At 39.4% G+C, this 26,427-nt stretch overlaps 1 protein-coding gene and 1 long non-coding RNA gene across 6 annotated transcripts in view; one reads left to right on the top strand and one right to left on the bottom strand.

Moving 5' to 3' along the window:
* Positions 1–4,229: 4,229 nt before the first annotated feature.
* On the bottom strand, positions 4,230–26,130 carry LOC144616876 (uncharacterized). The gene is made up of 4 exons (XR_013556671.2): positions 25,067–26,130; positions 12,883–12,982; positions 12,612–12,781; positions 4,230–4,350 (listed from the first exon to the last, which is right to left on the bottom strand). It is a non-coding gene; the product is annotated as an uncharacterized LOC144616876 (long non-coding RNA).
* Positions 14,100–26,427, top strand: part of IGF1 (insulin like growth factor 1) — a 77,842-nt gene continuing 65,514 nt past the window's right edge. The window contains exons 1-2 of one of the 5 annotated variants that reach the window (XM_060656586.3): positions 14,100–14,432; positions 19,061–19,217. In XM_060656586.3, the coding sequence (XP_060512569.1) occupies positions 14,370–14,432; positions 19,061–19,217 (220 nt within the window). In that variant the 5' untranslated portion in view covers positions 14,100–14,369. Of the gene's footprint in view, positions 14,433–16,288; positions 16,374–19,060; positions 19,218–26,427 lie in introns of those variants that run through there. The other 4 variants (XM_060656588.3, XM_060656589.3, XM_060656587.3 and 1 more) reach the window with 4 other exon arrangements.

Raw genomic sequence — 26,427 nt, 5'->3', positions numbered from 1 at the left:
AGTTTCTTCTATGATGTCAAGTAATAAGGTTTAGTCATGAAGAGGGAAGGTTGTTATGGTTTTCTGTATTTGCCATCTAAGTTTTCACATACTCAGTAGTAAGATGAAAAGATGATGTTGGCTTTCCTGTCTTTGAGGCTGAGAGTCCATATGTACTAATGAGTGGTTCATGTGCTTCTTCTAGATGTCTACAGATTGTCTGTTTTAGAAACTTTCTTGGCAATTTACCAATTAAGCTTTGTCTATTGCAGCTTCTGATTTTCTATGAGTTTTCTCAAATAGCTTTCCACCTACATCTAACACAATTTTGGTTCAGTTCTGTGAACTAGATAAAATTATTTTCTTTTTTTTTTTAATGTTTATTTATTTTTCACAGAGAGAGAGAGAGACAGAGCTTGAGCAGGGAAGGGGCAGAGAGAGAGGGAGACACAGAATCGGAAGCAGGCTCCAGGCTCTGAGCTGTCAGCACAGAGCCTGATGCAGGGCTCGAACTCACAGACTGCGAGATCATGACCTGAGCCGAAGTTGGACACTCCACCAACTGAGCCACCCAGGTGCCTGAGATTAAATTATTTTCTGCCAATAAACTAAAATTATCATAATTATAATTCAGTAACATAAGAAGCAGTATCTAATACACCAATGATTTGTGTTCTAAATGTTTATGTATTCCAAGAAATCGTAGCTGCATGAAGGAACTGACCCACTTGCTAGGATATTGGCTATGAAGTCACACTGAAATACAAAGCCCTTCCTTTTATTCCAATTTTCTTTTTACTCTACCTACTTTTAAGAAGTGTTTTTTTTTTTCCTAAAGAAAAGATTATTTCTATTCAGTTGGAATCAGATCTTTAGGAATTCTTACCACTGATAACACTGTGATTTCCCCTACTCCCTATAACAATATACACATTTTTAATTCAGTAGGGAAAAGTCCAACAACAGAAAGGTAAAATGAGAGAGAGAGATGAGCTGGCAGCTGGATGGGAAGGTAGAATCAAGATGCGAGAAGGGCAAGCATATTTATGTGCTAGTGAGAATGATGCAGGAGGGAGGACTAATTGAGAATACAGGAGAGAAGGGAAGAATTTCTAGAGTGAGGTCCTTGAACAGGCAAGAGGGAAGGCAAAGGTGATTAGTCTCAACTAGGAGCATGGGCATGTACATCTGCTAGTGGGAAAGCCACAGTATGTGGCTACAAAAAAATGGGTGGACAAAAGAATACTATAGGAGGAGGTTGTAGGAAGTCTCTTTTGATGCTTCTATCTTTTTGATGAAACAGGAAGTAAGGTCTTCAACTAAGAGTGAGGATGGTGGTAGAGGTGGTAGAGAATTTGAGAAATGAGAGAAAATGAAAACCACCATCTATAAGAGGAGGTGAGTGAACAGATAAAGGAAATGAAGTATGATTGCTAGCCAAGGTCAAGGGCCCATTCTCCCCTCTCTGTTGACCATAGCAATAAATACATACCAATAATCACATAATCTAGGAATTCATCATCACATATTCAATTTAATACTTCATGGTTATATCATCTCTAATTTTTTTGTGTGTTTAGTGTCTCTTAAATCAAAAGAGCTAGCTCCTCCAAGTCATAGATCATGTCATGTATTTCTCTGTGTCCTTCTGGTGCCAACTAATGGAGTGGGACACGTAGTAGAAGTTCCATGAATGCTCACTGCATTCAATTAGAACCATAACTGCTCCCTCTCTAGAATCAGAAACTGACCTCATGTGGCAGCACTCACAAGCATGATGCCAACACAAAAAGAGAATGTGGTTCAGAATGGTTGATTTTGAGCTCCCTGGTCTTAGAGCTTGGGGATTTGGACTGGGGGTAATGGTTAGGAAGGTACCAACTGGGATACAAATATCTACACTGGAGAGTTGTATGCTCTGTGGAGACTTCAGACTACAGAGGTGTCTTTGGAAGACTTACTGTGTCCAAGTAACATCACCAGGAATGCATGACAAAACTTTATCCAGCCCATGGCAAATACAGTAAAACACAGTCAAATCTTTACCTGTGCCATTTGGATAAGTTAACTGTTAATCCATTTGCTTGCTCATTTTTCAAGAACATTTGAATATTTGTTTCAATTTATTCAAACTACAACTTTAAATGAGGAAACTTTGATTCAACTCTTAGTACTAAGCTTATTCTGCCAGCTAAAAAGTTTAAGCAACTTGAGATTTTAGTTTTTATTATTGGTCCTTTAACCATGATTATCATAACAGGTAATTTCTTTCAAAGAACTACTTCTAGATTCTTACATTTTTAATCTTATTTCAAATTTAAATTATTCACCATCTCTTGAGTCTAACCTATTTTCTACCTGCATTTAAAAAAAAAAGTTACTTTGGGTTCATGTTGTTTAGTTAAAGCCCACAGTTAGTGCCCACAGCACACTTTCCCTTTGTGTTTCTAGGAGGCCTTTTTTCAAAGTGGGTCAGTGACACAATCAATTAACCCAGGTACTGGATAGAGGAATGCAGCTAGAAGAATATAGATTGTATTTCTACTTCTTACCATGTTGCCTATTATGCTCACTGACGATCTTATGAATGAAGGAATAAATATGCAAATAAGTGTCTGTATGCCTATACAAATGCATACAAGAGGAGAAGGACATGAACAAGTGATATGGGAGTTTACAGGGATGAATCATCACTTCTAGCCAGTGCAGGGGTGAGGAGGGTGTGGAAGAAATGGCAGGAGGATTAAGGAAGGATGGGTGGAAAACATGCCAGAATTTTCAAGCCAAATGTGCTGAGGTTGAGGTAACGATGAAAATGACTTTAGTAGGAGCCGAAGGTACAAATGGGGCAACACATGTCTAGAGTATAGTAAGCAGTCTAATTTGGTCCGATGGACAGATGAGTTATGGAACAAGAGGTAATTTTGTTTGCAAAGGTACGTTTAAGCTTATTTGTATAGGGCTTGGAAGTTGTACTGATTTATATAACTTCAAAATAAAAAGCTGGTGTGATTCAATACATTACCCTCCAGGACAGAGAACATTGTGAAGCAGATATCTACAAAGAATCTAAATACTTCTTTTATTTTGTAATGTTTATTTATTAATTTTAAGAGAAAATGCAGAAGCTGAGGAGGGGCAGAGAGAGAGGGAGAAAGAGAATCCCATGCTGGTTCCTTGCTGTCAGCACAAAGCCCAACGCGGGGCTTGAACTCACAAACCACGAGATCATGACCTGAGCCAAAATCAAGAGCTGGATGCTTAACAGACTGAGCCGCCCATGTGTCCCAAGTCTAAATTCTTCTTAAGATGACTCTTTAGAGGTTGCTTAGAATGTCTCCTTTTGGAGGACATTCTGAAATGTAAGCAACACAACAAATAGAAGCCTCTTGTTCTGACAGTGCAGGACACTGAAAGGTCTGATTTTACAAAGTTTGGATACTCAGTGATACAGTCAAGGTGATCTCTATCTGCATTTGCATTTCTTGTCCCTAGAAATTTCCGGCAAAAGTCCGTTTGACAGTAGAAATGAGCATGGGACCATGAGACTAAAGTGAAAAAGAAAGATCTCAGATGGAAAGGTCCTTCAGTATTGCCTTTGCTTGCTCTTTCTTTTCTTTTTCTCTTTCTTCCCACTGCTTTTTACGTGTTTGTTTTGTTTTGCACACGTACACTTACTTAACTGGAACTATGGGATTTAGCATTATAATTCCACACGTATCATATTTCAAGTGTTTCTCTGTCTCAGTTACTAAAATCAGACTTCCTGGGCAAGGAGAAAGCCTCCACTCTGCTCCCAGCAGATGATTGGGACATAATGAACATCTGGAATGTATACTCAGCTTCTTTACATGATTACTGATAGACCCAATCCTATTGCGTTCTTCCAGGACTATAAAAACGTGTTAACATGGTTACATCACACACTTCAGCTGGTTTGTATAAGGCTGATTTTGTCACATGATATTTACTTTAAAAAGTAAATAATAGTCTCATTCAAAGTGATGCTGTAATTCAGGGCACCCATGTCAGCCCAGCCCTGGCATTTCCTGCCCATTTTCTGGACTTAACCAAATTACTTAGCACTGAGCTATGTAAATGTATTCTCCAGGCAGCATAATTTAGTAGTTTCAGGAGAATGAAGTTTTCTCCAGTTTGGGATGACCCCAGCTTCAGTGTGAATAGCTGGTATGCCCTAAATGATGAATTGGATCTTCTAGTCATATGTTTCAGAAATGTCTTACCTTTCACAAAGAAAATCCCTCTTGTGTAGGATAACACAGCCCAGGGTTTGGCATGTTCAGGACATGATTGCCGGTAAAATTTTTCAAAAGAGCTCAATGAAGATCCTGTGGAATTGTTATTTATAACCTGCAAAAATGCAAATTTATCATCACTGATGCTAAATGCTGACAATTGCTATTGTCTGGTTATTCCTGACTACACTTAGCATTTGTTCTTGGTTCTTCTCTCCCACTGAAAAAAATTCCCTTCATTCCCCAGGAACTTTGGGTTTTATGCCTTGTCTATTTTGTGTTTGGGTCTTAAGAGTTGGTTAGGTTTGGATCACAAGAGTCCCTTGCCCCACTGAGGCTATCCATGGATGCAACACTGGCATATGGTCTGTTGTTTCACAACACATGCTTTATCTGAAAAATCCACAAATGAGTGGGTAGAAAAAGTTCAGATGTTGGAAAACTTGACCTAGATAGCCGCTTGGGAAAAACAGATGCCCTCACTTAGCAGCCCCAGCCTCTCTTCAAACACTGCAAATGCTACAAATGCCTCTGGATGTCTCTTGCTTTCCAAAGTAGTGGAGTGAGTTTAACAACCTTGGCACCTTGCAGAGAAGCTAGCTACTCCAGGATATGGGATTGCTACCTTGATGGGAACCCAAGCAGGGAAGGAGCCTGCCAGTTGGATTGGCAGTGATCTAGCCCCAGCAAGATCCAAATCTGAAGTCACCATCTTCTTTGTGAAGAATCAGAAAAGGAAAGCCAGAGAGCAGTTGATTAAAGGGAACTAGTTCAGCTAGTATTCATTAGCCAGTAAAAGAATGGAAAGAAAGGGGTATGGAAACGAACACAAAGAGTAACTGGGAATCAAAGGCCAAAATACTAGTTAGTGAACATACAGTCTGGTCAAAGCAACCTACCTTGAATCGCAGAAAAGTCAGCAAAAAATTAGGAACTGTTCCTAATCTATCCTGAGGTCCATTTGGGAATTGCCAGACAGGAAAAGTAATAGCTTTCTGAGAACCCTCAACCTGTACTGGTTCTAAGGCAGGTTGAGAGGGATTTGCTATGTTATCCATCCCAGGACAACCTGTAGCTGTTTCCCAACCTTAAGAAGTACAGACACCAAAAATTGAGTTTGCCCTAATGTCTAAGAGTCTAAGAAGTTGAGCATAAATTACCATCAAATAGGAAATGTTAAGATCTTAATGTCTCATTGGAACAAGTTCATATAAAGCAGAGTAGAATTCAGTAGATAGATGTTTGGCGGTGTGAGTTGCTTTACTGCAGCTGCCCACATGTACATCCCAGAAAATCTACACTCTGTTCTTACTGTAATCAGGAGAGTATAAGCCTCCTGTCTGAGGCAAGCTCTGCCTGAGCTTTTGGCTTGGGCTCTTGTACCTTTTGCTTCTTGAGAGTAATTGTCTATTTATTTGGTTACTTGTTTTGTTTTATTAGACACAACATAGTGTAGTGAAAATTCTGTGGGGACTTGTTTTCTTCTCTATGCTTCTGAGGCAGCAGCTCAGGCTGGAAGTAAGCATAATCTTTCTTTGTTAGTTTCTCTTAATATGCTCCAAACCTGGCTGTAACCAGACTCCACCCTAAGAGCTCATCTCTGAGCTCTTCAGGCTGGCTATTTTAGAAATTACTATTACAATTATTCTAAATTCATGTTTAGAATTAATTATCCCTTTACTGAGCAGCAAGGAAAGTAGAATATTGTACAATGGGGGATGGAGGGATTATACAACAAAATACTGAAAGGATCATCCATCTACTAAAGATGTATAAATCATGTCATGTTATATAGTAGACTAGCCTGAATTTGATCCTGGCTCTGTAATTTACCAACCATGGGACATTAGGCAAATCATTATGTTCTCCTAGCTCAATTTTCTCTTCATTCATCCAACAAATACTTTGGAGAATCTGATTATGTTCTAAGAAGTGTGCCAGGCACTTTGACATGAAAATGGTAATAGAGTATTTCATTGGGATATGTGAGAATTAAGTGATACAATTAAAGTAATATGAAATAAAGAACTGAATATAATATATACTTAATAATACCAGTAGTTATTGTCATTGTTAATTAACAAATATATACTGAGAGCCTATTAAAAAGCAAGCACTATGCTGGGACTAGGGATATGCTAGTGGACAACAACAGGTTATGAAGAAGCCATGATGAGCATTATCAAGAGAGGAGGCTACTGGGAAAGGGGGTGTTTTGAATGGGAGGAGAAAGACTTAGATGTGGCCAAGGGACTCTGAGGCAATGTGAAACACATGAACATGGCATTTCAGGAGGATGATTCTAGAAACCAGAATTGGCTAGAATGACATGAGGGAAGACTTGTTAGGAGCCCATGCAATAATCCAGGAATTCATTAATCCAATCTAAAACAATGCTGGGCAAATTGAGAGGAAGGGGCTGAGCTTTTCAGACATTATAAAGGAAGGTGGAAGAATGAGGGTGAGGTTTGATGAGTGAGTGTGTATCCACATCACATAAGTAAGCCAAGACCAAGATAGTAATCACAGAAGTCCAAAATATTTGCAGAGGTAAACCGAGTTACTAGATACACATCTTCTCAAACACAAATGCATATATGCTCCTATTCAGTCAATACTAAGGACAGATGACATTTTCAATAAAATTTTTGAGACTTTTATTGACTATAAAAGTAATACCTGCTGAATATAAAATAACAATAATAATAATTGGAAAATGCAGGAAAGTATTAAGAAGAAAGTTAAAATACCACTTGTCTTCCTGAATCTGAAAAGAGCATCAGCCCCAAAAAGCCAGGCATGGAGTCAGTCTCTGGAGGCAGAAGCATGTGGGAAATTTCTCTCCCGTTTTGCAAAAAGGCAAGACATCATCCTACCCAAACACCACCATAGGCCTGAAACTTCTCTCCAGTGATCGAAACAGCTATTTTTAAAATAAGAGAATGAATACACTTATTATCTAGAGAAACTAAGCACTGATGTTTGAGTGCTATTGTGTGCATACGTTAGAGTTGTGTGAGTGTGTGTGTATGTGTGTTATGTATATTTGTTCCCATTAGTGGTAGGGAAAAAAAACTGTTATTGTTTTTTGTCACCAGTGAGAAGTATCTTCATAAAATATAATGACATGGACAAGGCAAGTGCCCTGTGACTTCCTTTTACCAATAATCAGGGAACAGTGAGTGCAGGAGCCAAAGGTTTAAGAAAAATGTATAGGAAGAAAACTTAGAATTGGGAAATATAATCCATTAACTTGAGTTTTCTTTTCTGCCAGGAAAAGACAATTATTATTGTTCAATTTTAGTGAGGGAGGACTAGTGAATGTACCTTTGGAGAACCAGTGGTGTGATATTAATATATATGTCAGCTTGGCTAAGCCACAGTAGCCATATATTTGGTCACATTCTAGATGTTTTGTGAAGTTAATTTTTTATTTTTGAACTTTTATTATTTTTAAGTTTATTTATGTATTTTGAGAGAGACAGAGAATGTGAAGGAAGGGCAGAGAGAGAAGAAGAGAGAATCCCAAGCAGGCTCCACACTGTCAGTGCAGAGCCAAATGCAGGGCTCGAACCCACCAGCTGTGAGATCATGACCTGAGCCGAAACTGAGAGTTGGACACTCAACTGACTGAGTCACCCAGGCGCCCCTGTGAAGGTAATTTTTAGATGATATTAATATTTAAATCAGTATACTTTGAGTAAAAGCAGATTACCCTCCATAAAGTGGGTAGGCCTCATCCAATTAGGTGAAGGCCTCCACGGAAGAAGAGGGAATTCTACCAGCAGACCACCTTTGGATTCAAACTGCAACTCTTCCCTGAGTCTCCAACCTGCTGGCCTAGGCTGCAGATTTTAGACTTGCAAAGCCTTCACATTCATATGTACCAATTCCTTAAAATACATTGAGAGAGAGAGAGAGAGAGATCCTATTGGTTCTGTTTCTCTGGAGAACTCTGATCAATACAACTGGGTTTAAATATTTATGTTGAGTTCTGGAAGAAGCTGAGGCCTATAGCAGGTGTTGTGAAAAATAGCAAAGTGTGTTATAGGCATATCTGAATCCCTGCCTGTAAGGTGTCCATAGCCTCCTTTCACCCCATGCTCTCAAAGAGAACAACAAAACTTCCCTGATTGACCCACATAAAGAGTGGGATGCTCTCATGAACCGGTTTTTATAGCAAATTCAGGTCTCACCAGAAATAAGACCTTTCTGACTTATTGTGCAAAATCTTTATCAAATATAATTATTTCATTTTTCCATTAAAACCTACTTACCAAAGTATACACACAATTTAATCTTTCAAAATGGAAGCTCTGGCAAGACCATTGGGTGACCAATAGATACCTCAGTCTTTCTCACCTAGCACTGCTCAAATTGACCTATGTTATAATGTAACCCAGGTTTGTTCTTGCATATTTACCTTGAGGCACAATGCTATTCCCAGAGGTAATCACAGATTCAGCTACGTACAAATCTTTGTATCATGAGAGAATTAAGACTATTTTCCAGTCTCGTAGCCAAGCAAGGACTACTGATGGTGAAAGAAGACAAAAGGGTTTCCACAGTGCAGAAGTCTGAGAGCATAGCTACAGCCTCATCCCCCCACATCCCCCCAACAATGGGAACCTCTTCATTCCTATATAACTTTGTCCAAGCTGTTCCTTCTGCCCAGAATAGCCTTTACTGATTTTTTTTTTTTTTTCATCTTGGCCTCAAGACCTAACTCAAATGCTATTCACTCCTTTTTCAACATCTCTAAGCTCTATGAAAGACTGGAATAAAAATGAGTGTGAGTTTAAAGGGTATTTAAATTATTAAGAAACGTAATCAATACATTTATATGGTAGCATTTTTTACATGCAGGGTCTTTGTTCCATACCTTTTCATTGTGGCTATGAACTTTTTTTCCCCAACACATGGCAGAGTCTACCGCAGTGATTTTCAAACATCAGATATTCAAATATCAATTACATATTTGTTTTTTGGTCATAACTGTTGGCCACCTATATTATCTACTTACTTAATTTTTTTTCTTAAATTGATTTTTTAAAAGTTAGATGCTAAGTTAGATTCTGAAAGAATCTGAGATTTAAAATATCTATTTCAAAAACAGCATCAATTGCCTTAAAAAGAAGTTATCCTTAAAAATAAACTCCATGAAAACAAAATAGTACTTTTAAATTCTGGATAAAACCGCTGCACGCAAAGCCTTTGGGCTTAAGGTCCATGTTTGTTTGTTTGTTTGTTTGTTTGTTGTAATCAGACAGGAAGATTAGGAAATGTTAGAGAGGCAGTGAAGGCAGGCTGGTACCAAACTGAGATTTTCTCCCTGGTAAACTTAGGGTAGAAAGAATTGACAATAAAACTACACCCACACTTGCGTGACTCTTTAATGCCCTGTCTTTGACCATCAGTGTAAAAGCCCTTATTTTGAACGGTGATGAGCATACAGCAGACAGGAAGAGTGGATTTGAGATCCACTTACAAGCACCTAAATTTGTTTCATTAAACAAGTAAGTCACTTTTCTATCCATCGATGCCCCCCCCTTCATTTTTCTTATTCACCTGCAAGAGAATTTATTAAAGTTTTCACGTGAAATAGTTTACCTTTATCATCACTTATTTTCCGGACTTTCATTAAATCAACAAAATGTTTTGAACCCATACCAGGAGCTCAGCATTGGGACTGCAGTCACGGGAAAGACATGTGCGCCCTCGCTAAGTTTATCATCTTTCTCTCCCCTTAGCTCTCTTCCCCTTTTTAAAACTACAGCGAATCAAAGACCCAGCTTATTTATTTCAAAAAGATGAAAAGATTAAAGATTAGTGCAGCTTAAAGTCTATTTGAATCCGAAGCTTTTCAAAACGCCCCACTCCTCCCAAATTCCACACATTAACCACGAAGATTGCCCTGGCACTTTCCCTGCAGGCCACTAGGCGGCGCGCACATTTTTCGATTCCAAAAGAAAGTGCGTATGTGGGTACTTCCGCTGAAGTTTGGAATTGGTATCTCCTTTCCCCACTTTCTATTTAACTTGGGGCAATTGTGGCGCCCTCGGGTTCTCTCACTGCACCAAGACATCCCCGCCCCATGCAGTGACTCCTTGTCTGCCATTACGAAGAATTCTTTTGCTCCCCAAACCACAACAGTTTTGCTTCTGACTGTTTTCAGCATTTGCCCTTTTGACATTTTAGAAGAAATGGGATCCAAGTTTGATGTTGAAAAGAAAGCACTGATTTATTTAGTGAGAAGATCTCTTCTCGCTATTACTGTTTTCCCTAGCTGTGGGGAAAATGCTCCTCTAAGGATTTAAAGCAGTTCATTTGAGCTAAAGATCGTCCTAAAGAATAACAGAGCTCCTTCTGAGCAGATCTTTCGGAGCTGACATTGGTGCCCTCGTTCAGCAGCATGTTGTATTTTTGAGGTCCAGCCTTCTTCTCTGAGTTTTACATTCTGAACTGACAAACGTTTGATTTCAAACATTGCAGAATAGGCTTCCAGACTAACCGTCCCAATAAATCATGGTCTAAGACATACATCCAAGAGTTCCCTATGTTCTTTGCCTGGTAGGTGGCCCTAGAACCTTACACCTCACTGTTTCTCTGATCCCAAAGTCCCCTTCCCTCTAAATATCCATCCTGAGCATTTCTTGGGAGCCAGCAAAGCCATTAATGAAATAAATTGTAAATATGCCCTATTGTACATGGATACGAAATTGCCTTTTGGGTGAGTTCCTCTGCAGTTGACCCGGGGAACGCTGGGAACATGTTTTGAGAAAAAAGAGTGAAGACTGGGCCTTGCCCACTGCGTTGTGTGAATTTCCATCAGCCTGCTCTTTAAGGAGATGAACAACTTTTTTGTTTGTTTGTTTAAAGAGAGGTGTCAGAAGTCTTCTGAGGCTGCAGCTTTATGCAAATACGCTACTCAAGAAGCCGGCTCTAGGGGAGAGTTATTTATATCCCATAGGCATTACACATGCAAAAGGTGAAACTGTGAATCTCTGAATTTCCAGGAGTGGATGTTCTCATGATGAGCACATCCTTGCAGTTAGCTATTTTGGTGGCACACGGTTCCCATACCTAACTGTCAGATTGTTCCAGACAGGAGACTACATAATCATTCAGTAATTTTAGAATGACCCCGTATGTTTCTCTCCCCATGGGACTTCATGATCTGAACTTTTCCTAGGATCAGATTTACTACCACCTTGGACTGTCTGGTAATAGATACATTTCATTTCTTTTTTTCCTAAACAGGTACAGCCCTCAGTTATTAAAAGGTAATCATGTGGCACATTTATTGCCCTTTCGCTTTCATATTGACTCGTGGAATTAGCAAAGAAATTCCATTTCTCTAGGAATTATTGCCCCGCTCCATTGCTGGCTCACCCTACCCAGAAATACAGACCATTCTCCACATCGAAGTATACAATAATCACTTCAGGAAATTGCTTTCCCTATTGGAAACTGAGAGCTCACATCGGAATGTTTCCACAGCACAGCTGATGATAATTACGACTCACTGAAATTTCAGTTTTCTTTGATTGTGACATAAAAACTGGGACATAAATTAAAACCCAATTATCCTTTAAGGGTAATTGGGGTTATAAAACCAAGAGACTGTGAGTCAGTGTGTCGATATCGCAGGAGCACAGCGTCTGACGGAACAATATGTGTCCTGTGTCCCAAACAGCCTTTCACACGATATGGTTGGGGATAAGGTGATCTGTGCACAATGCATATGCCGAGAGAGTACATCAGACTGGGTTACGGCCTTGGAGAAATGCAGTGAGCCTCTAGGACATCTTGGAAAGATTAAAATGTGCTAACACTGCAGTTGGAACGTCCTGGCCTTCACCTGTGAAGGTGTCCAGTGGTGGAGCAAGGCACTCAGCACCGAGACTCCAGCCAAGACCTGACTGCACGCTTGGAAAATGCAGTTCTTTCTACCTGGGAAATAGGTACAGCTGTTTGGCTCAATACAATCTATATCATCAATGTCCACGAAAGGGTGGGCTTTGTTTTTCACAAAGGGCATGATCCACAAAGGCTGCAGAAAGGATTTTTGGTAAATCATGTCATAAATTAAGTGCACAGAGAGGAGCTCATTAAAGGAAGATCTGAGTTATTCTTTAGGACAGGAATTGCCCACACACCTGCAGTTGCCTACCAGGCCACCTCCCGCTGATGTGTATTTGTATACACTCTTCAGGTCACATCAAATCCACTGAAACTTCCCAACGTTGTACCCCAAACCCTCTCGTGACACATCCCTCATTCTGGATTTCCAAAGAGTTTCACTTCCCCATCTTTCTAGAGAATTTTTTACTCCCTTTCGGTGTGTACTGTTTGTATTTTTACAAGAGCACATACCCGCCACATGACAGTGACATTTTCCTCTCTGGCTCTGCCACTCAGCTGAAAGCCCCGTGGGGGCCTTGACTGCAATGCATGCAGCTGGGCACATAGTAGACACTCACTAAATGATGCTGAATATAATGCACCATCCAAACAGCATGACTCCAGATTTCCAGTTTTTCTTTCTGGAAGGTAAACATTGCCACGAGTTATTAACTACACAGAAGACTTGACCAAACCCAACCCCTTTGCAAAACCAACCAGGTTTTCCTTTGAGGACACTCACCTCTGCAAACAAATTTCTGGCCACAGGACACCATAAAGGTCCAGACTAGGGTTTGGAGCAGACCTCTGTTTTAGTTGTTGCGTCAGAGCCATCGAGGCCCCTGAGAATCACGAGAGAGAAACACAAGGTCCAGGTTATTTCCACCAACCCGGGAAACCATCCCTGGATAGACATCTAGGGAAAGTGTTATGTCTGATCTGGGCTTTTGCAACCTTATTTCATAATCTACTTTCTTATCTACTATCTCACAAAACCAAAGAGCAATTGGTACAAACTGTATTGACAAAAGATCAGAACTTGATTCTCAATGGCAAAGGCAAGTATACATTATAAATAGCAAAACAGCTGGCTTGGACCATGTTGCCGGCCACTCATCCAGTTGAGGGATTTAAATGACATCATAACCCTTGAGAGGGTATTGCTAGCCAGCTGGTGTTATTTAGAATACACAAACATTGGAGAAAGAAACACACACACACACACACACACACACTCACACACACACACACACACACACACACACACACACACATACACACACAGGTTCAAGTTATGCAGAAAAACACGAACAATGGAAAAATAGTTTGCCCCTCAGGTGCCTTTCCCCTGGGGGGTTGATAGGAAGCCTAGCGGAGAAAGGAAGAAAAAAATTTTATTTTTTCAATTGGCTTTACAGCTCAGCAAAGTCTTTGCCCTGTTGTGGGCAAAAAGCATGAGACAGTGTCCTAAAGGGAGCCAATTGCAATGCTGCCTGCCCCTTTTCTAGGTTCTAGGAAATGAGATCATTCCCCTTGCTTGGCAACTAGGACAAGGGGTCACCCCAGTGCTATCTTCCAACCTAGTTTACCCTGGTCATTTCAGGGTTAAAATTATAGGGTTTGCTCGAGCTGGTTTTTTTCTTCATTTCTGTCTTTTAATTTTGCATTTGCTCTAGAATATGAAAACGTTTGCCCATCCTCCATCGTATGTTCCTTTAATACTGGTAAGGTGTATTAGCAGATGTGTCTCCCTGCCCAGCAGAAAGTTAATCAGAGAACAGATCCTTATTTTCTATGGCAGCATCAGTATTTTAATGTCTGCTAACCCTGTCACTAACACACATTCTTTTAAGGGAAAAAAATGCTTCTGTGCTCTAGTTTTAAAATGCAAAGGTATGATGTTATTTGTCACCATGCCCAAAAAAGTCCTTACTCGATAACTTTGCCAGAAGAGGGAGAGAGAGAGAAGGCAAATGTTCCCCCAGCTGTTTCCTGTCTACAGTGTCTGTGTTTTGTAGATAAATGTGAGGATTTTCTCTAAATCCCTCTTCTGTTTGCTAAATCTCACTGTCACTGCTAAATTCAGAGCAGATAGAGCCTGCGCAATGGAATAAAGTCCTCAAAATTGAAATGTGACATTGCTCTCAACATCTCCCATCTCTCTGGATTTCTTTTTGCCTCATTATTCCTGCTAAGCAATTCATTTCCAGACTTTGCACTTCAGAAGCAATGGGAAAAATCAGCAGTCTTCCAACCCAATTATTTAAGTGCTGCTTTTGTGATTTCTTGAAGGTAAATATTTCTTACTCTTTAAAGTCATTGGGGAATTTTCTTTAAATTGTGTACTGTTTGCTTCTGCCTAGAAATGTTATTCACTTTAGAATTTTCATTGTTTCGGAACTGGGAGTTATTTATAAATTGCTGAATATGCATTTCTGTGGGATCTGAAAAAATAGCTCCGGGAGATGGATGCCTTTGCACAGATATCTGTATGAGTAGAAACTATTGCAAGGTACTTGTGCTAAATCCTCCACTTCTGCAGGGCTTCAGTGGTGTCCTTATAGAAGATTCCTTTAAATCCTGTCTATGGTTAAAGACTGTAGAGCATGGATATGAACTTTTGGATTTTTTTTGCAGGTGCAGATGTTTTATTTTTAAGACCATGTTCGTGTGTGTATGTGTGTGTGTGTGTGTGTGTGTGTGTGTGTGTGTGTGTGTGTGTAACTTGTCAGGACTGGACTTTTTATTACAAGGCACATATGAAGAGTTATCTTTTAGATGATATTAAAGCTTTTAAATATGATCTTTGGAGCTAAGGTCCCAGAACTCTCTGCACTTATGCCCAGAGAGTCAAAGTTAGAGTGAAGTTTAATTTGCTCTTCCGAAAAAGAACTCGACAATTCTTGCTGACCTCGCATATTCGTATAATTTAAACAAATGCATACTGTATATACAGAGAGGGAAAACTTTCTAGCAACTGCATGTCTAAGTTTTCTCTTTTGAAGAGGACTATCATGGGCGAAGTTTGGACTTAGGGTTTCATGTTGTAACACTCTGATTTTATACTCAGTGTTGTAAAGTCTCTTTAGGTAAATTTGGCTGCTGTTGTTAATGCCAACTTCTCGTTTCCAATCACTGGCCCTAGTTCAAGTTTCCATTCTCAGCAAAATTATATCCTTCAAGACTTGTGTTTTTCCAATTTGCAAGCACTTTTAAGCCGCTGTCACTGGCTTCTCGATGCAATTGCCTAAGAGCTCAATTCATAAAACGTCCCTGCACTTAGTACAGCATTCATTCGCTGCTTTCAAATACTCCACCACTAGGACTTTTCTTAGTCAAGTAAGTGGCTTAGGAGTTAGGGATACAGCTTTGTCAGGCACCTGATTCTGCTACCCTCAAGATACAAAGCCACATGATGGGTACTTTGCTTTTAAAAGAAATGAAGTCTCTCTATATGTATATGCATGTATGTGTGTGTGTGCGTATATATATATATATATATATATATATATATATATATATGTGTGTATATATATCCATATATATGTGTGTGTATATATATGTGTGGATAGATAGATAGATAGATAGATAGATAGATAGATAGATCAGGTGATCTTACAGCTAGGGTTTTTGTCTCCCTACTTAGATATTCATAAAAGAGGTTGTTGAGTGTTATTCTGCATTAATTACAAGTTTAGAAAACTGTCTCCAGATGAACTTTTCAGAAGTAAAGCTAGCAATAAGTTATTGCTTTCCCCCCATTCCTGGAGCAGTAAGTAGTTTGAGGAAGCCGTGTGATCCTTCAAACATAATTCAGTAAGTAAAGGTGTCCTGCCTAGAGGCAGCATTCACAACTTGATTGTACTGAGTCTCAAGATATTTGCAAGTGTTTGAGTCAGAGGGAAGAGGGTAAGGCAGAAGACTGGAGCTTGGGTCACTGTTCAGGGTGGCTACAATAGGCACACAATGGAAATTGGTGCCTTGATTGGGAGGAAAAGATTGACTCAAATCCCAGCTGTGCAATTTGTTCATTGTTTGAATGGACAAAAGACAGTTTACCCAGGCTAATAGCATACCTGCCTGGGTGTCCAAATGTAACTAGATGCTTTCACAAGCCCCACCCACAAAGCAGCACATGTTTTTAAGTCCTGTTTTCTATTCACATCAGCCTCATAATACCCACCCTGACCTGCTGTAAAAGATCTGGAACAAACAAAAATGGTTACACCTACAGTGAGTATTTTCTTATGACTATTGCCCTGAAATTTTGCTGGGCATTTTCGTTGTAGCCCAGACATCTGGAATCAATTGATATTCCATTTATTTAAGATAAAAAGAAAGGTCTTTTAAATTTTTAAAATGTGAATGATTTTTGAGAAACAATGTTCTGATGTTTTTCCCCTTTTTTTCTCTCCTTCTCTTTCTGGTTCTTCTTTCCTTTCTCTCTGTATCTTTCCTTTCTCTGTTTTTTTTGTGTTTGGCAAAATAAAAGACCAAGAAAAGGATGAACATATGGGGCCACTTGTTTCAAACTTTTAACTCCTAAGCGAGTTTGTTATTGTTTTCTTTTAGGGGAACATGATGTGATAAAATTCTCTGGTTCTCTGTGGGTGTACTGGACTGTTCTCTGAACTAAAGGAAAATGCAGTAGAGGTTCTATCCTGTCCTAGAGATAAAAGTGCTGATATTTATCTAACAATATAACTCAGCAAAAAAGAAAAGGAAAAAGAAAAATCTATATAAAATCAATCTCAAATTCTTAAATGTTAGTGATCTATAGGTATTGTTGGGGTTATATGTGTCATACCAGAAATAACTATGGAAAATACAGTTTTGACATCTCCCGAAGTTCTCAATTCACTAAGGCTACCTCTTTCCCTGGATTTCACGAAAACTAAAGAACTTCAAGGCATCTACAGTTGCAGGTGCTTGGCCCTCGGCATTACTATAAACTCAACAAAGAAGGGAGAGATGGAGAAGTGAGACAGGTAGACTAGCATACATTCTAAAAATGGCCCATTGCCAGAGTGTGGGGTATGTTCTGTAAGATCAGTTTGGAGTTTGCTCTTTTGAAAAACGCAGTGAAGTCCAGTTGGGTTGGAATTGTTGAGATTTCCACTGGAAGTATTGAAGGGGAAAGCCCCCACCAATTATTTTATAACTAAGACCAATGCAGATTGGCTGATGACCTGTGCCCAGCAGTCCTGGTGGCTTTGGCTATGTGGTGGCAGAGGGCTTCCAGGCAGAGATCCTCCTGAGAAAATGGAAGAGATGTTCAGTTGGGTGTTTACCTTCTCTTATATTTTACGGTCATTATTTATGATGATCTGCAAACAGAGGGCACTTTTCATCTTAAACTATTTTACAAGCATTAACTAAATATTTACGTTGTGTTAACAAGAGTCAGGGGTTTAAGGTTTTTTCCCAATTTCTGAGCTGAAGGTCTGGCCACAAAAATGGAAATCTTAATTAGAATGATGGAGTAAAGTCTGCCACTGATGTAGAGAGCCATTAAGTTGAGAGTTAGGAGGGCAAGGAGGACAAATGATGGAGTCTGTTTCTCCAAAAGGGATGGGGTTGAATGGACCGGCCTCTACTGTGAGGTTCAGAAAAGCCTCTTTTTATAATGATCACTTCCAGCGTAACTCCATGACCCTTTTGACAGGGTCCCTCGCTTACATCCTGTCAGTGACTCATCCAAGGCCACTGAAAGTAAATGCATCTGAAAGAGATGAAGCTACTTGCCTTGGGAGTCTTCCTGGAAGAAACCACATCTTTGTGCCACAAGTAGCAATGTGGGAAAGTTAGTGATCACTACTACTCTGAGAGTGGATGGAGCCTTGAGCCACAGAAATCTTGCTTTAGGCAAGGCTGCCATTTGGCTTCTATTATTGGCTAAATAAGTCAACCAGGGGTCCCTTGGTATATTTTGCTGTAAAATGGATACAGTGACACATAAGTCCCTCCGAGACATGAAGTCACAATTCCTGTGACAAAAAAAAAAAAAAAAGGAAGTCTTTTGCAGGTTTTGAGCTTAATGCCCTGTTCTTGAAAGGCAATATCTACACATACGTTGATTTGATAGTGCACTTGACACAGAAGGCATTAGAATACAGAAGGTGAAGGGTCTACTTAGCATGAGCCAATTTCATTCCTAAATCCTCGTATTTCTCCAGTTTCTGTTCATATTTTCACTTCCACTTGTGGTTGTGTTAACTACTGATATTCCCTAGGTAAAAAGTTTCTCTCTTTGTGCTTCTCTCTGTCTCTGTTTCTCTCTTTCTCTCTCTCATTAAGTGAAAAATTAAAAAAAAAAAAAAAAACCACCCTATAACGACATACAGTATTTTCACAAGTCCTCTTTTATCCACAGTAAATTCTTTTTAATAAGTAGCTGGGGAATGATGTTCTAGTTAACTTCATATTCTGGTCCATAACGACTGCATATGTCATCTTTGAATGGCCAATCTTTAGAGAATTTAAATTAATAAAACGTATTTGGCCCCAAATCTGGACTGAGCATAGTTTAACCTTTGAAAATTCAGAAGGTTTACCAGGATCTCTGAGTGGTGTGGGATTCTACTGCAATAATAGCATTTTTCATTTACATAGTAAATGTTTCTAGATGTTTTATCTCATTGAATTGTAATAGGAATCTGTAAAGAAGGGGTTCGAAAAAAGTCCACAGTGGCAAGGGGATTAAACACAGGTTGTTTGATGCCAAGACATGATCCGTCCACACCACCCTATGGTCTGCCATGCACTCTGATGCACTTTTGTGCAGGGTAGTTCTGACTAATGGCAGTAACAGAATGTGTGTGTGAGGGGAGGGGCAGGGGGGCAATGTACCTTTGCCTCACCCACACTGCCCTTGCAAGGACCAGGGAGGAAACATGACCATTCTTCTGTGTTTTTGGCAGGTAAAGATGCACATCATGTCCCCCTCTCATCTCTTCTATCTGGGCCTGTGCTTGCTCACCTTCACCAGCTCTGCCACAGCTGGACCAGAGACGCTCTGTGGGGCTGAGTTGGTGGACGCTCTTCAGTTCGTGTGTGGAGACAGGGGTTTTTATTTCAGTAAGTAGCCCTCCCTCTCACTGCTCTGTGGATTTACAACCGCAGGGAGTGTGTGAATAACTGAATGACTGCCCGTGGCTGGCAGCCGTCCTCAGCCTCTGAGATTCTTCACCTTAAAGTAAGCCTAGTGTTTCAACGGGGCTGTGGCAGGTTTTGCAGATTTAGGATGGAATTTTCCTCCTTAGCAGTTTGTCTTTTAACTACTTCCTGCTGAGAGCTTTCCCAAATCTATTGTGCTCTACCCTCACTATTCCTTTCCTTTCAGTGAAAGGATGGGACAAGATGGAGCCTAGAGGATTGCGGGTTTTTTTTGTCTCAAGATCTGTGGGTGCACATATAAACATATGGAAACAAGTGCTAGGTAATTTGGAGTAAAATAGTAAGGGGAACTTGGAGAAAGAATTAAGGGGGCACATCCCAGATGTCTCCACGCAATATGAAATCACCAGGAACAGAAGGTGAACTTCACTCAAAGGCACATTTGCAAATACACAGACAGTCTCTAAATGCAAACTCAAATGCCATATTAATTTGTCCTCTATGCAAATTGACCTTGATTTTTTTGGTTATTGCCTTCCTTTGACTTAGCTTTTCTCTGGGACTCTCCATCTGGAAAAGGGTTTCTGACAAGTGCGGGGTTACTTATCCCATAAGTAGATCTCAGGTGATTAAAATGTTGACAGTCAATAAAAAATAGACAGCCAACTCAATGTTTCCAAATAATAAACACAAATATAACTCAATGTTGCCTGGGGGAACTGACCACTTAAAGAATCTACCTCAGAGGTACCTATCAAATTGTACATTATAGGACAGTGAAAGATTTAAAGCCAATTGCTCATTCTATATAATTGTTTGGAATTTTAGAGAGTTCCAGGAAACTGTTGTTCAGGTCCTCAGTGAGCATGAATCATTCTTAGAGGTTCATTATCACTCGAGTGTAGACAGCTTACCTCAGTTGCCCACTAAGCTTTGAATAGCTCGTCTGATGACTCACAGACTTCAAGTCTCTCTCATCTTCTTCCTGGGGAAGGTGGCGTGTGCTTGTGTGTGTGTGTGTGTGTGTGTGTGTGTGTGTGTGTGACAGAGAGAGAGAGAGAGAGAGAGAGAGAGAGAGAGACTAGGGGAAGGGTCCTGAATATAGCAGTCTGTGATGAGTCGGGGAGATGGGAAAGGAGAGGCTGGTGGAGGACTGATGGGTACTCATCACAGATTTGGCAACAAACAGTCTTTAAACAACTACTAACAGAGAATGAGAAGTGCTTTCTATACTTGAATGAGTAAATTCCCCCTCTCTGTTTCCAGCTAATGCTTCAATAGAGTGAATTCAGGTATTTTTCTCCCAACAAAGCAATTCTATCTGGTTCTCTGTTGTAGTGCAGATGAATGAGTTCATTGGGTGGGTAATTTTAAAATAGCAGACCTGTTTTACCTTTGAAATATCCAGTGAAAGGCAAATGTGTTACATCAACATCACCCAATGGTGGGTTGTCATTACTCTTTATTTTGCTGCTACTGATCCACATATAAAAAATGAATAAGTAATTCCACTTATTATGCTCAAGAGATTTTCCCCCTTGATAATCCATTTGCAAAATTTCCTTTGATCCAAGGATCCAGGTGATTGCCAAGCCCACAATTGTCTTCTGTTATGTGCCAAGCTGAATTGTCTTGTTTGACATGATGTGCTGCAGGATTTCCATGCACAGTGCATGGAAACTGGATCATTCTGTGCCTATGATGTTTGAATTAGATGATGAAAAATGGGAACAGAAATAGTGATTTGGTCCCACATAATCATATAATACTGATACATGTGCACACAGACAGTTAAGAGTATGGGACAACTAAGATGGAAACCAATTTCAAGCCACTGAAAAGGTTCTTTTATTGTTACTACAATGATCAAATTTTAGCAGATGTTTTTAAACTCCATTTTAATAACTTGAAAGGGAAAGTTTATATATAGGCACTCTATATGTTTGAAGTATAACTTTGGATAGAAAGTGGTTTCATAAATTGTGATTATTGTCAGCATTGCCATTGAGACTCTATGTTTCATAAATTCTGCCTAATAGAATTCTATGACTTACATAAATTTTTTGTCTGACACAGAACCTCATGAACAAAAGTATTCTTGTTAACTTTCTAGTCAACTGGACAATCTCTTTTGCCAAAGAGAAGTTAGCTTTAATTCAAAACATTGATGGAGCATGTGCTATATGTGAGATACTGTACTAGGCATGAATAAGATGCCTAGAAATGAATGAGAGATTGACTTGGCTTTCAAGAAACTCATAGTCTGATCAGGATGTTTCAAAACTGCATGTAACTATTATCAAATGTCATATGAGAAACACAATCATAGAAGGATAGATTATAGTCCTTTATGCTTTTCCTGAAGATTTTGTCCCATTTGAAATCACCTAGCCATGATCTACCCTCTCAATGGGCTTCTTGATGCCAAAGACTATATTTATTTACCATTGAATCCTAGTATCTAGCCCTATGCCTGGCTGATATAGTAAAGGCTCGTATTTGATTATTGAACTGACAAGCTTGAATTGAATTTAATTGAATCCAATTGAATGGAATGGAATTACTTATTTGGGATCTCAGTCTTCAGAACCTTAAAGAATTAGGTTTGTCAAGTACTTTGGACAATTTATACCTCCTATATATCTAGCTATTGGATAAAACTATTTTTCTTTTATTCAACTGAATACAGTGTATACTAACAATGTCTTAGAGACTGCATTTTGGTCATCCCCAAGCTACACTGATGGTCTGGTTTGTGTCTAAGCCAATTATTCTAACAGGCATTAACTGTTGTCAACAAATTTTATTGAGTTTCCTTTTTGTCCGCTGAGATTTAGTGTGTGTAGAAGTCAGCTTTAAGCATTTACAGTCTTTGAGATACTTTTTAGAGGAAATCAGTCTTCCCCACCTCTATCCCCTGTCAATTGACTCTTATCATTGTTTTTATCCTTATTTTCAAAGTTTTACTGTGGCTGTGCTTTTTATTTTAAGCTGTGTCAAATCCATTTTGAAAGTATAGTTTTGTTGTTCTTGTTATTTTTTAATAGTGGAAGGCAGTTTCTGATCTTAGTTTGAAATTCAAACATCTAAAAGAAAATTGCCTCCATATTTATCTTTTTGCTTGGCCCGAATGTTTAACAAGGGGAATTTTCTCAACCTATTAGAAAAGAACAGTTCTGAATATAAAAAAAGTTTTTAATGTTGACTTTGTATTGACTGACCCAGTGTGTGAATGAGCTCATCTTTGTCTACAAGCACAAGTTCCACTACAGCACAGTGGAAGCATCCTTCTAGATTATCTGTTTTGTGAATATTTTCCCAGCATAAGTGGAACAGTTCCTCTATAATTAATGCAGCTTCCCCAGACATTTTATGAAATGAAAGTTCCAATGAACAGCTAATTACTAATTCTTACCTATGTATCATAGTAAGAGAAGGTATCAGCCAGTCTTGTGCTCTCACCGTCCTATGAGGAAAATGGTAGCATAATGAAGTGGCACGTTGGGAAAGAGCTAGCTATTATCTTGCCAGATTGATGGAGCCCTCATAGAGGAGGGCTTGTTATAACCTCATTTTGCATGAAACATAGCAAGAGGAAAAGAGCTTCAACTGAAATAGAAGTTAAGCTTGCCATAGATATAATTTTTTGACAGTCATGGTGATTAACCATTTTAACATGTACTTTAGGGGCTCGTGGAATTTCTCTCTTTGGAGATACTTAAAAAATTGACAGACAACCAACTATCTTGGATGGTTTCAATTAAGAGCAACCAAAAGAAAGCAAGTTTCGGGGGTCCTTTTTAGTTTTAAGAGTCTATAAACAGTCCCTTAAATAAACTGTATATGCTTTACCTCGGCGGTCTGGGAAAAAGGAGAAGTAAATCAATTAGAAAAAAAAGTTGGATACCCTTTCAGCTATTCCAGATTTATGGCTTTTGTAAAACATACTTCCAATGCATAGTTATTAAGAACGGGTCTGAATAAACTAAAGGCATTCTTCATGTATTAAAACATACTGCTTTAAGTGAAACTTTGCAATGAATTTCATTGTTATTGATTGCAACAACCTTCCTAGATCTAGGTATTATTATTAACTCAGGCTTCTTTCATTTGAAATATAGTGCTCAGAAAACTGCTCCCAGACCTGTCATTCATTAGCTGTATGACTTTGGCAGGCATTTAAACTTCCTGGGTCAAAATGTCCTTGTCTATAAAACAAGGGGATTTTGTTAAAGCAAATGACTTCTTCTAACTTTAATGGACTCATAGTCCAGATTGTAATTATCAAGGATTGGGTGCTATTCAAGAAAGGAGAACCTTGGATTTAAGTAGTGGCCAAAGAACATTTAGTGTCCTTTATCTTCTCTACAGAGTTTCTGTTTGCTCCTAAAGATAGGCGATTCCACCTACTTAATGAAAGAGTAGCCAGCTTCTTTGTTTTGTTTTGTTTTGTTTTGTTTTGTTTTGTTTTGTTTTAAGGTGAGCTTCAACCCCTCAGGGATGGAATAAAAGCTCAGACATGACCAAATACATGAGGGTCATCTGGCCAAAGGAGCACACACCTCATGAAAGCAGATAGCCATCTTTCTTTGCAAGGAAGGACTAGCTCACAGGTCTCATCTTCACATATTCTTACTCTCTTGAATGTGAGAACAAGTGAGTAGGTCAGTTTTAAGTTGCACTTGATTACATTTGAGGGGACAATAAGAATCTATAGGCTTCTAAACCTTGACCAGCCACCTTTTGCCAGCCTATTGATACTGTCTTTCCAACTAAAGAAGGAAGTGTATAGTTTGGGGCATTCAAAGATACATACTATTAGCATTGCTTTGAGTGGGGCTGGGTTTGGGCTACACCATTTGTATTCCTTGTTTTGGTACCCCTTGGACTGCCAGTCATGCATTTGTATGACAGCTGGTCAAAGTTAAGGGTACAGTCACTGGCTGTGGAAAAGCTTTTCAAAGAGAAAAGCTTTGAAATTAATTGGCACATGTGGGGTTTGACCTATGGCCCTGGCCTCATTAGCACCACTAAACTAATAAGTCACAGGTATTCTTAAAGAAAAGCAAAGAGTTTTTACATTGACCTGAAGTGCTTGCTACTACTCTAAATATGCCCAAGAGGACCAGTCTATGCAACCAAAGGACCACTTAAAAAGTGATAGTATCTATGCAAAATAAGAAACTAATTTGCATTTTTCTGACATTTTTAATGTTCTTTGGGTTTATCTTCCTGATGGAGAATTATGGGAAGCAAAAAAGTGAAGGGTTCGAGACTAAGATCCTGGTCTCTATTGACAAAAATTTAGAGTTTGAATTCTAATTTACTTGGTGTGTGGCCCTGATCAAGCTACTTAACATCTGTTCCTCAATTTCCTCATCTGTAAAACGGGGGCCTACCTCATAGAAGTAGTGTTAGGATTAAATGAGTTAATGTATTAGAACATATTGACTTAGAATACTGCCTGGCACATAGTAAGCACATCCATATGTTAGCAATTATATTTATTTATTCTTTTCTGGGATCTGTTGCAGAGTCTATTGCAAAGGTTGAGGAATCTGCACAGCCCAATAAGTTATACACTCATTTTCTCTCCTTAGGGACAACTGATAACACCTGTTATTAGTAATAATTGGTATATAGCAGTATCAGTAACAAGAAGAATGTCTTGTGTTTGAATAGTACATTTACTTTTTCAAAATTCAGTTGCATGAGTTTTCTCACTTTGTTTGGTTTTACCCCTGGAATGCAAGAATTATGGCTTCACTGAATAAATGAGAAACATAAGACACTGAGACTTTGTGACTTACCTCACTGGCTGGATCCAGAACCAAAGCTAAGGTCTCTTGTCTCCAAGAAGCATATTCATTTGGCCATTTACATTGTTTAGAGGCCCAACGTGTGATAGCATAGGGAGATGCTTCCAAAAATCCCAGTCCTCTTCCGAGAGATAAGGAGCAGAAACCCCTGGGTAACCGAATTGATTCTGAAAACTTCTTTGGAAGGAGGCATGAGGGAGATATTCATGTGATAATCCTACAGTTTCTCTTGTAGGAAAAATTAGGAAATACTAGTAGAATTTCCTCAGGGTGCACAACAAAATCTTTGATTGGAGGCTACTGCTGTTCAAGAGCCTTCAGAGACTGGACCCCATTCAGACAGAACACTGCAGCTCACCTGTGAGCACCAGGATATGTAGTATGATCTGCGTGGGGGGGGGGGGGACATCTCCTCTGGCCAACTTCAAGTTCTCTTCATTCTCTTCCAGCAAACTTCAGGTGCCTCATTTCTTGCAGCTGTTAGTTCTGTTGCTTTTTCTCAAAGACTGGTTGAAGAAGGGCTGTTTATTTGGACCAGAAATCTTTCTCTGGGGATTATGAGAGAGATGTGGTAAAGGAGAGGTGGTCACAAGGTTCCATAATCCAGATAGTGTGCCAGGCAGGAAGAGGCTTCTCCAATTTGGCCATGGAAGGAGTTATGAGAGCAGGTTTGGGTTTGGATGAAAGGCTTCCACCTGTGCAGGTATCACTCAACCAGCTTTTTGAAGACCATTGGTTTTGGATGTCTCGTATCTTAAATGGCTGGTAGGTTAGGCATTTTAGATCCAGAAGAGAGTTTTGGCATTCTTCAAATTCCTTGGGCCTCCATATACCTTGTCCAGACATCATGTTCCATGCCAGCATTCCTCAGGGCCTCTGTTAAGAGATGACTATCCCTCTAGCTACCTTCCTTCCCATTTCACAGCCTGTAACAAAGAATCCGACACACTGAAAACAGGCACAAGATCTCTCTCAAGTACATTTTTCATTGTTCTCAATAACGGACTACAAAGCCTTTGCTCTTTTATGCAGCCAGACGTCTTTGACAACCATGGTGGCAAAAAATCGTTTTTGCACTGAGCTGCTGCTCTGGCAAAGTTCCATCCTACACCTCTCTGTGAAACATCAGCAAGCTCTTACATCACAAAGAATTGCTTTTGGTTGCCTGGAAAGTTCAAATCCTCAGGCCTTATTAGCTGTTAGACTAAGAAGATGACAACACAGCATTTTGTTTGTCTTTATCTACATGTGAGATCATGTTTAAAACAGCAAAGAGCTGTTATTTGACGTGCAATTCCTGAACCGTAGTAAGTTGTATGCCTATTTAATGCATTGTTTAGTCTCACATTGGC

This window comes from Panthera onca, chromosome B4 (assembly GCF_046562875.1).
Source record: "Panthera onca isolate mPanOnc1 chromosome B4, mPanOnc1 haplotype 2, whole genome shotgun sequence".
In the NCBI taxonomy this organism is placed as follows: Eukaryota; Metazoa; Chordata; class Mammalia; order Carnivora; family Felidae; genus Panthera; species Panthera onca.
The sequence above is the reverse complement of the archived record's forward strand: the minus strand, read 5'-3'. Positions and strand labels throughout refer to the sequence as shown.